The following is a 12,500-nucleotide window of genomic DNA, read 5'->3' as shown; positions in this document are numbered from 1 at the left end:
TTGAAGACCTTGGCGATCTCGCTGATGAGCGTGAAGATGATGAAGAGTTTGAAGTTGCACCGGAACTCGTAGCACAGCGAGTCCTCGATGGCCAGGAAGGGGTAGGCGAAGAAGAAGACGAAGGTCACTGCCATCACAGGCAAGGTCAGGCGCGCGCCCAGGTCTTTCTTGCCCGCCTGAATCCAAGAAACAAGAACCGGAACACGTTTCAGGGAGGAACACCCTTCAGGGAGGTGTGGAAGAGTGCCGACTGATCAATCAACATCAACATCAACATCATCATCAACGTCGTCGTCGTCATCGTCATCATCATCGTCTTTGTCGTCGTCGTCTTCGGCGTCATCGTCATCATCATCATCACCATCATCATTATCATCATCGTATACGTCGTCTTCGTCGTCGGCGTCTTGGTCATCATCATCATCATCATCATCATCATCATCACCACCATCACCACCACTATCTCAGTTCAGTTTCAAGGTGGGGTCAAAGCGTGCGGGGTGATCCATATACGCCACATCACATCTGCTTTTCATAAAGAAAAAAAAAGAAAGAAACAGGAGTAGACTGTTGAAGAAGAAAATGTAAGGGGACAAGAAAAGAATAGAAATCTATTGCGACGAGAAAACAGGACATGAATATCGGAACAGCAGTACAATTATCATCATCATCATCATCATGATCATCATCATCACCATCATCGTCGTGTGTGTGTGTGTGTGGAAACAATATTAATTATGAGATACAGTTAATTCGCAATTCTTACAGTATCTTCCAGTCTTTACCAAATGAAGGCGCCGTGCTTAACAGATAATTAGACAGTGTTGTCTAGAACTCGGCTGTCCCCCCATCTCTTCTGGAATTATCACCTGACTGACAAAAGGTTCATGATTCCAACACTGATAGTAGAAGACAGCAACAGTAGGAAATCAATTCTTCAGTCAGTGAAAACTTGTTTTAAAAAAATCAATAAATAAAAGGTAATTTCGAAGTTTTGACAAAGTTGTGTTTCCACTGAAACATTAAGTGTTGAATGCCGACTGTCCAAAAGAAAAACAAAACAAAACAAACAAACAAACCAAAAAACCAAAAAAATCAAACAGTCGCATCACCTTATGAAGCCGGCACGTTCCATTTTCCCTTCATTCTGAACAAAGTTTAGTTAAGTTTAGAAAAAAAAACTCTATTTTTCTTCATCGGGTTTGAGGGCAAAACTTCACGTTTATTCACCATAAAGAATCGTTACGAGTTCAAAGTGCTTTGAAACGAGCTAAAGAAAAGTATTTCCGGTGTTTCGCTTGCAGCTTCCTCACAAAATGTCAAGTGTGTGCGTGCGTGTATGTGTGTGTGTGTGTGTGTGTGTGTGTGTGTGTGTGTGTGTGTGCTTATGCACGTGCGCGCGCGTGTGTGTGTATGTGCTTACGATTACACTTTTTGTCTCCTTCGTCTTCTGAAGAGAGAAAAGCGTGAGGCAAATCTAAACACACTTTTTTTTTTCCTTTTTTTTTCCCCCCGTTTTTTTCCCCCGCCATTTTCTTTCTGAAGCATAAGCCAAAACAAATGTTCTATGAATAGGGAGGGGGTTCCTGAAACTGGAAGCAATATACAGATAAAGCATTAATTAAATAAATATAAAAAGAAAAAAAAGAAGAAAAAATTACCCCCCCCCCCCCAAACCTCCCCCCCCCCCCTCCCCCCAAAAAAGAAGAAAAATCTGTCTTAAGACAAAGCGTAAGAATCAACAGTGGTTTGAAGTTGTGTGTGTTTGATGATGACAATCCTTCTCCCGTGCTCTTGCAGTCAGTCAGTCAGCCAGTCAGTCAGCCACTCAGCCACTCAACCAGCCAGTCACCAGCCGGCCACTCAGTCAGCCACTCAGCCACTCAGTCAGCCACTCGGCCACTCAGTCAGCCACTCAGTCAGCCACTCCGCCAGCCGGCCACTCAGTCAGTCAGCCAGCCAGCCACTCAGCCAGCCAGCCACTCAGTCAGCCACTCAGCCACTCAACCAGCCAGTCAGTCAGCCAGCCAGCCACTCAGCCAGCCACTCAGCCAGCCACTCGGCCACTCAGCCAGCCAGGCCACTCAGCCACTCAGCCACTCAACCAGCCAGTCAGTCAGCCAGCCAGCCACTCAGCCAGCCGGCCACTCAGTCAGCCACTCAGCCACTCAACCAGCCAGTCAGTCAGCCACTCAGCCACTCAACCAGCCACTCAACCAGCCACTCAGCCACTCAGTCAGCCACTCAGCCACTCAGTCAGCCACTCGGCCACTCAGCCAGCCACTCAGTCAGCCAGCCAGCCACTCAGTCAGCCACTCAGTCAGCCACTCAGCCAGCCACTCAGTCAGCCACTCAGCCACTCAGTCAGCCACTCAGCCACTCGGCCACTCAGTCAGCCACTCGGCCAGCCGGCAACTCAGTCAGCCACTCAGCCACTCGGCCACTCAGTCAGCCACTCGGCCACTCAGTCAGCCACTCAGCCACTCAGTCAGCCACTCAGCCAGTCAGTCAGCCAGTCAGTCAGCCACTCAGCCAGCCAGCCACTCAGTCAGCCAGCCACTCAGCCAGCGGGCCACTCAGTCAGCCACTCAGCCACTCAACCAGCCAGTCAGTCAGCCACTCAGCCACTCAGTCAGCCACTCAGCCACTCAACCAGCCAGTCAGTCAGCCACTCAACCAGCCACTCAACCAGCCACTCAGCCAGCCAGTCAGTCAGCCACTCAGCCACTCAGTCAGCCACTCAACCAGCCACTCAGTCAGCCACTCAACCAGCCAGTCAGTCAGCCAGCCAGCCACTGTTGTGTTGCATTGTATTGTGTTGTGTTGTGTTGCATTGTATCGTGTTGTATTGTGTCGTGTCGTGTCGTGTGTCGTGTCGTGTCGTGTCGTGTTGTCTTGCATTGTATCGTGTTGTGTTGTGTTGCATTGTATCGTGTTGTGTTGTGTCGTGTCGTGTCGTGTGTCGTGCATTGTGTCGTGTTGTGTTGTTTTGCATTGTATCGTGTTGTGTTGTGTTGCATTGTATCGTGTTGTATTGTGTCGTGTCGTGTTGTGTCGTGTCGTGTCGTGTCGTGTTGCATTGTATCGTGTTGTACTGTGTCATGTTGTATTGTGTCGTGTCGTGTCGTGTTGCATTGTATCGTGTTGTATTGTGTCATGTTGTGTTGTGTCGTGTCGTGTCGTGTTGCATTGTATCGTGTTGTACTGTGTCATGTTGTATTGTGTCGTGTCGTGTCGTGTTGCCCCCTCACCGATCTGCCGGCGGTCTCCCTGAAGGCCCTCTTGCTGCGGACGGCCCTGAGGAGCAGCACGTTGAGGACGACCATGGTGACCCAGGGCAGCACGTACATCAGGGCCAGCTGGCAGTACTGCTTGTACACCATGCTGTAGGCCCGAGACTGCCCGAAGGCGCTCAGCGGGTACCCACGGGCCGTGTTGGCCTGCAACGTCAAAGCGTCACACACACATACAGATATATATATATATATATATATATAGAGAGAGAGAGAGAGAGAGAGAGAGAGAGAGAGAGAGAGAGAGAGAGAGAGAGAGAGAGAGAGAGAGAGAGAGAGAGAGAGAACTGACGTCCCAGGTACAGACTTAATCAAGTCACACGTGTCCACACCTCATAGGTAGTTGCCGAACCAGTGGGACATAATTTCGATAATTAGTTACAGCTGTAGCCTACAATCAAGCTCTACGTGTCCACACCTCACAGGTACAGACGTAACCTACAATCAAGCTCTACGTGTCTTCACCTCACAGGTACAGACGTAACCTACAATCAAGCTCTACGTGTCCACACCTCACAGGTACAGACGTACCCTACAATCAAGCTCTACGTGTACTCACCTCACAGGTACAGACGTAACCTACAATCAAGCTCAACGTGTCATCACCTCACAGGTACAGACGTAACATACAATCAAGCTCTACGTGTCTTCACCTCACAGGTACAGACGTAACCTACAATCAAGCTCTACGTGTCCACACCTCACAGGTACAGACGTAACCTACAATCAAGCTCTACGTGTCCACACCCCACAGGTACAGACGTAACCTACAATCAAGCTGTACGTGTCCTCACCTCATAGTTACAGACGTAACCTACAATCAAGCTCAACGTGTCCTCACCTCACAGGTACAGACGTAACCAACAATCAAGCTCTACGTGTACTCACCTCATAGTTACAGACGTAACCTACAATCAAGCTCTACGTGTCCACACCCCACAGGTACAGACGTAACCTACAATCAAGCTCAACGTGTCCACACCCCACAGGTACAGACGTAACCAACAATCAAGCTCTACGTGTCATCACCTCACAGGTACAGACGTAACCTACAATCAAGCTCAACGTGTCTTCACCTCACAGGTACAGACGTAACTTACAATCAAGCTCTACGTGTACTCACCTCACAGGTACAGACGTAACCTACAATCAAGCTCTACGTGTCCACACCTCACAGGTACAGACGTAACCTACAATCAAGCTCTACGTGTCCACACCTCACAGGTACAGACGTAACCTACAATCAAGCTCTACGTGTCCACACCTCACAGGTACAGACGTAACCTACAATCAAGCTCTACGTGTCCACACCTCACAGGTACAGACGTAACCTACAATCAAGCTCAACGTGTCATCACCTCACAGGTACAGACGTAACTTACAATCAAGCTCTACGTGTACTCACCTCACAGGTACAGACGTAACCTACAATCAAGCTCTACGTGTCCACACCTCACAGGTACAGACGTAACCTACAATCAAGCTCAACGTGTCCACACCCCACAGGTACAGACGTAACCTACAATCAAAATCTACGTGTCCTCACCTCATAAGTGTAGACGTAAGCGAACCAGTGTGGCAGGTTGTACAGAAGCGAGCCCAGCAGGACGCAGAGGGAGATCCAGCGGGCCGCCCTGAGGGAGAAGATGATGCGGGACCTCAGTGGTGACGTCACCGCCACGAAGCGCTCCACGGTCACCATCAGCGTCATGTAGATCGTGCCCGTTGTCGCCGTCCACTTGATGGGCGCGAAGGCGATCGTCTGTAACACCTGCCGGAACGGGACAACACACAACACTCAAACACGTCTGTAACACCTGCCGGCACCAGACAACACTCAACACGTCTGTAACACCTGCCGGCACCAGACAACACTCAACACGTCTGTAACACCTGCCGGCACCAGACAATACTCAACACATCTGTAACACCTGCCGGCAACACTCAACACGTCTGTAACACCTGCCGGCACCAGACAACACTCAACACGTCTGTAACACCTGCCGGCACCAGACAACACTCAACACGTCTGTAACACCTGCCGGCACCAGACAACACTCAACACGTCTGTAACACCTGCCGGCACCAGACAATACTCAACACATCTGTAACACCTGCCGGCAACACTCAACACGTCTGTAACACCTGCCGGCACCAGACAACACTCAACACGTCTGTAACACCTGTCGGCACCAGACAACACTCAACACGTCTGTAACACCTGCCGGCACCAGACTACACTCAACACTCAACACGTCTGTAACACCTGCCGGCACCAGACAACAATCAACACGTCTGTAACACCTGCCGGCACCAGACAACACTCAACACGTCTGTAACACCTGCCGGCACCAGACTACACTCAACACTCAACACGTCTGTAACACCTGCCGGCACCAGACAACACTCAACACGTCTGTAACACCTGCCGACACCAGACAACACTCAACACGTCTGTAACACCTGCCGGCACCAGACAACACTCAACACGTCTGTAACACCTGCCGGCACCAGACAATACTCAACACATCTGTAACACCTGCCGGCAACACTGAACCCATCTGTAACACCTGCCGGCACCAGACAACACTCAACACGTCTGTAACACCTGCCGGCACCAGACAACACTCAACACGTCTGTAACACCTGCCGGCACCAGACAACACTCAACACGTCTGTAACACCTGCCGGCACCAGACAATACTCAACACATCTGTAACACCTGCCGTCAACACTCAACCCGTCTGTAACACCTGCCGGCACCAGGCAACACTCAACACGTCTGTAACACCTGCCGGCACCAGACAACACTCAACACTTCTGTAACACCTGTCGGCACCAGACAACACTCAACACGTCTGTAACACCTGCCGGCACCAGACAACACTGAACCCGTCTGTAACACCTGCCGGCACCAGACAATACTCAACACATCTGTAACACCTGCCGTCAACACTCAACCCGTCTGTAACACCTGCCGGCACCAGGCAACACTCAACACGTCTGTAACACCTGCCGGCACCAGACAACACTCAACACTTCTGTAACACCTGCCGGCACCAGACAACACTCAACACGTCTGTAACACCTGTCGGCACCAGACAACACTCAACACGTCTGTAACACCTGCCGGCACCAAACTACACTCAACACGTCTGTAACACCTGCCGGCACCAGACAACACTCAACACTTCTGTAACACCTGCTGGCACCAGACAACACTCAACACTTCTGTAACACCTGTCGGCACCAGACAACACTCAACACTTCTGTAACACCTGCTGGCACCAGACAACACTCAACACTTCTGTAACACCTGTCGGCACCAGACAACACTCAACACTTCTGTAACACCTGCTGGCACCAGACAACACTCAACACTTCTGTAACACCTGCTGGCACCAGACAACACTCAACACTTCTGTAACACCTGCTGGCACCAGACAACACTCAACACGTCTGTAACACCTGCCGGCACCAGACAACACTCAACACTTCTGTAACACCTGTCGGCACCAGACAACACTCAACACTTCTGTAACACCTGCCGGCACCAGACAACACTCAACACGTCTGTAACACCTGCCGGCAACACTCAACACGTCTGTAACACCTGCCGGCACCAGACAACACTCAACACGTCTGTAACACCTGTCGGCACCAAACTACACTCAACACGTCTGTAACACCTGCCGGCACCAGACAACACTCAACACGTCTGTAACACCTGCCGGCACCAAACTACACTCAACACGTCTGTAACACCTGCTGGCACCAGACAATACTCAACACGTCTGTAACACCTGCCGGCACCAGACAACACTCAACACGTCTGTAACACCTGCCGGCACCAGACTACACTCAACACGTCTGTAACACCTGCCGGCACCAGACAACACTCAACACGTCTGTAACACCTGCCGGCACCAGACAACACTCAACACGTCTGTAACACCTGCCGGCACCAGACTACACTCAACACGTCTGTAACACCTGCCGGCACCAGACAACACTCAACACGTCTGTAACACCTGCCGGCACCAGACAACACTCAACACGTCTGTAACACCTGCCGGCACCAGACAACACTCAACACGTCTGTAACACCTGCCGGCACCAAACTACACTCAACACGTCTGTAACACCTGCCGGCACCAAACTACACTCAACACGTCTGTAACACCTGCCGGCACCAGACAATACTCAACACGTCTGTAACACCTGCCGGCACCAGACAACACTCAACACGTCTGTAACACCTGCCGGCACCAGACAACACTCAACACGTCTGTAACACCTGTCGGCACCAGACAACACTCAACACTCAACACGTCTGTAACACCTGTCGGCACCAGACAACACTCAACACGTCTGTAACACCTGCCGGCACCAGACAACACTCAACACTTCTGTAACACCTGCCTGCGTTCACGTTTAAATGTTTCAGTCGTAAATGTTACCATGCAGTTCTACTAAACTCGACATAACAACAAGAAGTCTTATATTAAGTCCTGTTGTAAAGTACACACATACGCTTAAGTTTTTGACGGATGTCTCTTCAGGTTGAAAATGATGGTACATTGTTCCACGAACAGAAAACAAAAGTAAGGAAACTACAGTTGACAAATATGTTTGGGTTTTTTTTGGTTGAAAACGCTGTCGTGTGTCAACGGCTTGTACTTCGTACAATCGGAGTAGGAGTGGATGAAGTGACAGAATCTCAGCTACCCTGAACCCTTGGGGGTGGGGGGGGGTCTATTTGGAATTTTCAAGTGGGTGGATAAAGGGTGTCACAACTCATGACATTCTCGTGTGGACTGTATTGTGCATTCCCTCCCCCATTTACCCTCTCCCATTCGAGCATTCATTTAGTGTGTGTGTTAGCTCCCGGTTGTGCGTTTTTTACGTGCAATCGCGGAGTCTCGTTTGTGTGTTTGTGTCACTGCTGAGCAGAGTTTAAATTTCTCTGTTCTGTCAGTGACACTTCTCTAGGCTTTTTCGCCCGCGGCCTTCTTGCAGGAAGGTCGTGCTTGTTTGGGGTTGGGGCTTTTTGCCCAGTTGGCACCCTCAAGTGAGGATTGTTTTTCCTCCGGGTGGCCATGTTTTTCTGTATTCTGTGTGCTCCAGCTCAGAGGGAGTGCCCTGCTGGACGTATCTCGTCTTTTGGTTTATTTCCAGCGTCAGGGTAGTGGTACCCGGTTGGCAGGTGAGTTCGCTGTTGCATTGTTGAACTTATCTGTTGTAGTTTGTACTTATCAGTTGGCTGTTATAAGTGCTGTTTCTTTGTTCATTTGTCCTGTTCTGTTAAGATGCGAGATGTTTGATTTTGTTTATTAGGATTTGAGGGTTAATGCTAAAAAAAAAAAACGTCAGGCTTGTATTGTTTTCCTCTGTTGTGATATTTTAAACATAACTTTTTTTAAATAATGGTTACTGGGATTTATTAAGTACGCTTAAAGTATTTCTGCCACTAACGTTTCCTTGTGAACCCCTTTACTATTATTGTAAGAATGTTTCTATTTCCGTTATGTTCACATGGTCAAATTATATGTTTTCTAAACTATCAGTTTTTTCCCCCCAGTTTCAAAGTCTTATGCGTGACAAAGGGACTGGAGGGAAATGCGCCCCACCTTAACGCCCGGAGTCAGCTTGGAGTTGTCGAACACCTTGTAGATGTGCAGGACGAGGATAACGTCGTCGTAGACGGCGAGGATGACCAGGAGGTAGGCGGTGGAGCACCACATGCGGCGATGACACAGCACAAAGATGGCCAAGGTGTTGCCTGCACATCACCGCCAGGAATTAGCTGGGGTCCTTTGGAAACGTGCTGAATGAATTGCGTTCAACACGTGACAATGGCCAGACGTTTTTGACATATCAGCAAGGAGAGCACATTGAAAGGTAGAGACATACTGAAATGGGAAAAAAAATGACAGCTGGGAGACATAAAGAAATGGGACAGTGACGGTGAACAGTGAGACATATAGAAATGGCACAATGATAGTGGGATAGACGTGTGGAAATGGCACAGTGATAGTGGGATAGACGTGTGGAAATGGCGCAGTGATAGTGGGATAGACGTGTGGAAATGGCGCAGTGATAGTGGGATAGACGTGTGGAAATGGCACAGTGATAGTGGGATAGACGTGTGGAAATGGCGCAGTGATAGTGGGATAGACGTGTGGAAATGGCACAGTGATAGTGGGATAGACGTGTGGAAATGGCACAGTGACAGTGGGATACACGTGTGGAAATGGCGCAGTGATAGTGGGATAGACGTGTGGAAATGGCACAGTGATAGTGGGATAGACGTGTGGAAATGGCACAGTGATAGTGGGATAGACGTGTGGAAATGGCACAGTGATAGTGGGATAGACGTATGGAAATGGCACAGTGATAGTGGGATAGACGTGTGGAAATGGCACAGTGATAGTGGGATAGACGTGTGGAAATGGCACAGTGTTCGTGGGATAGACGTGTGGAAATGGCACAGTGTTCGTGGGATAGACGTGTGGAAATGGCACAGTGACAGCGAGGAGACGTGTGGAAATGGCACAGTGACAGGGAGGAGACGTATGGAAATGGCACAGTGACAGTGAGGAGACGTGTGGAAATGGCACAGTGACATCGAGGAGACGTATGGAAATGGCACAGTGACAGTGAGGAGACGTGTGGAAATGGCACAGTGACAGGGAGGAGACGTATGGAAATGGCACAGTGACAGTGAGGAGACGTGTGGAAATGGCACAGTGACAGGGAGGAGACGTGTGGAAATGGCACAGTGATAGTGGGATAGACGTGTGGAAATGGCACAGTGATAGTGGGATAGACGTGTGGAAATGGCACAGTGTTCGTGGGATAGACGTGTGGAAATGGCACATGCACAGTGATAGTGGGATAGACGTGTGGAAATGGCACAGTGTTCGTAGGATAGACGTGTGGAAATGGCACAATGACAGCGAGGAGACGTGTGGAAATGGCACAGTGACAGCGAGGAGACGTGTGGAAATGGCACAGTGACAGTGAGGAGACGTGTGGAAATGGCACAGTGACAGGGAGGAGACGTGTGGAAATGGCACAGTGATAGTGGGATAGACGTGTGGAAATGACAGCAAGGACAGCGAGGAGACGTGTGGAAATGGCACAGTGACAGCGAGGAGACGTGTGGAAGTTGCAGCAAGGACTGCGTGAATGGGACTTGACAGATGGCGGAATCAACTTTGATGTTGTGCTGAAAAAGGTAAGACTGTGTGTGTGGGGGGGGGGGGGGGGAGGGTGGAGAGAGGGTGGGAAGGGGGGGGGGTAAGGGGGTCTAGTGTCTGTTGATTTTGGAAACAGAGAACCTATTGCTGGAAGGCTGGTTATGGCAAGGCTGATGGTGTGGATCTCTTTATACACACGCACGCATATACGCACAAACCCGCACACACGCACGCACACACATACGCACGCACATACACATACACACACGTAAATACACATACATACACACACACACACACACACAAACACACACACACACACACACGCACACGCACACACACACACACACATCCCACTGACCAATCAGTCCGAAGACTGCGATGCCGGCAGTGGCCAGTCTGAAGTCCCGTGTGGTGTGAATGATCCAGGGCATGTTGGGCCCTTGTGACGTCATGTTGGCGTCAGACCCGTTGTAGAACATCTCCTCGGCGTCCGGCTCTTGTGACGTCATGTTGAATGTGACGTCATCATCAAGCATGTAGTGCGCCATGACGTCACTGATGCTGGTTTGGTTGCTGACACACAGGGTCGGAGTCAGAGCGGTGGGCAGCTTGGAACAGTGTAGGCTGGAACAGTGCAGCTTGGAACAGTGCAGGTTGGAAATCGGAAAACCTTGCGTGCACGGTGTTCCGCTTTCTTTATGTTGCGCGTCGTCAGTGCTCGAACGAAGAACGTTGGAGACCATGCAGTGACTGTTAACTTTTTGGGTTGGTGAATTTTTTTTTATGCAGCTGTGAGAACAGTTTCCAACCCGTGTCCTGTTTTACGTGTGATACGTTATGGCTGAAGACACACACACACAGAACAATGAACAGGACAGCATCTGTGTATAGTGTCCTGTTTTACGTGTGTTACGTTATGGACTGAAGACACACGCACAGAACAATGAACAGGACAGCATCTGTGTATAGTGTCCTGTTTTACGTGTGTTACGTTATGACTGAAGACACACACACAGAACAATAAACCACCTGTGTCTTCGTTGGTGAGAAATGTACACGTTCTGGTCTGTAATTGTCTTTTTCTGCACGAAGTGGCTTTTTGGATTTTTTTTTTTTTTTTTTTTAATACCCGAGGTAGTTACCTTTTATCCAAGCATCTTCAAAGGTCTTCAGTCAGGAAGAAGAAGGAAATACAAATGCAAGAAGGTGACGGGTAGAGAAATGACAGTCTGTTTTCGTGTTTCAGTTATCATTGTCAGTACGTTATTGGTAGAAAGTTGTCCGTCTTTGTGTTTCAGTATATTTTTCTCCGTATGTTTGGAAAAGAAATGTTTCCACTCTATGACTGAATTACCACGGACAAAAATAGATAAGAAATGAAGCATCAACCCGTAGCAATATGACAGGGGGGAAGTTGTTGATCATTTGTAAACATCCCCCATGAAGAACAATTCTTGGGCCTGAATTTCGGCGCAAACATCCACACACAGGTGATTCACTGTGTACACGTTTGTCCTGGCTGCAGTGAACTGGTGACAGGCTAAATGAACGGGTATTGGTGACGTGCTACTGGTGTCGGCTGCTGTTACCTCTTGCGCTTGCTCTTCAAAAGCCAGAGGTGACTCAGTCTGTTCTGCTATTGTCTTGCTTTTTTTGTCAGTCGATGGCGTGAACGGCGAATGACTGTCCGAATTACCCAGTCATAGGAGCTGTCTTGGTCGGACGTAATACTTGTCTCAGTGTTTCTTTCTTCAGATAAGGTCATCACTTTAAAATCTCGTTCCTATTCAGTGACAGCAGGACACATTTACATCACATTGTCAGTATAAGAAAAAAAGTCGAAGCCTCAACTTTAGAAACGAACGGGATTTTTTTCCATCTCTTAATCTTCCTTTTTTTTTCTTTTTCTTGTTTTCCTTCCTTTCTTTCCTCCTTTCTTTCTTCCCTTGCTCCTTCCTTCCAATCTTCCTTCCCTTCCTTCCTTCCTTCCCTTGCTCCCTCC

General features: G+C 49.2%; 1 protein-coding gene across 1 annotated transcript in view; it reads right to left on the bottom strand.

Moving 5' to 3' along the window:
- Positions 1–12,500, bottom strand: part of LOC143300320 (FMRFamide receptor-like) — a 14,085-nt gene that overhangs the window by 220 nt on the left and 1,365 nt on the right. The window contains exons 3-7 of the mRNA XM_076613920.1: positions 10,857–11,122; positions 8,924–9,075; positions 4,840–5,064; positions 3,252–3,440; positions 1–176 (exon numbers count right to left, since the gene is read on the bottom strand). The exon at positions 1–176 is cut by the window's left edge and continues 220 nt beyond it. Coding sequence (XP_076470035.1) covers positions 1–176; positions 3,252–3,440; positions 4,840–5,064; positions 8,924–9,075; positions 10,857–11,122 — 1,008 coding nt within the window. The remainder of the gene's footprint in view (positions 177–3,251; positions 3,441–4,839; positions 5,065–8,923; positions 9,076–10,856; positions 11,123–12,500) is intronic.

The sequence above is a fragment of the Babylonia areolata genome, chromosome 26, assembly GCF_041734735.1.
Source record: "Babylonia areolata isolate BAREFJ2019XMU chromosome 26, ASM4173473v1, whole genome shotgun sequence".
NCBI classification, from domain to species: domain Eukaryota; kingdom Metazoa; phylum Mollusca; class Gastropoda; order Neogastropoda; family Buccinidae; genus Babylonia; species Babylonia areolata.
This window is presented reverse-complemented; position numbering and strand designations above follow the sequence as displayed.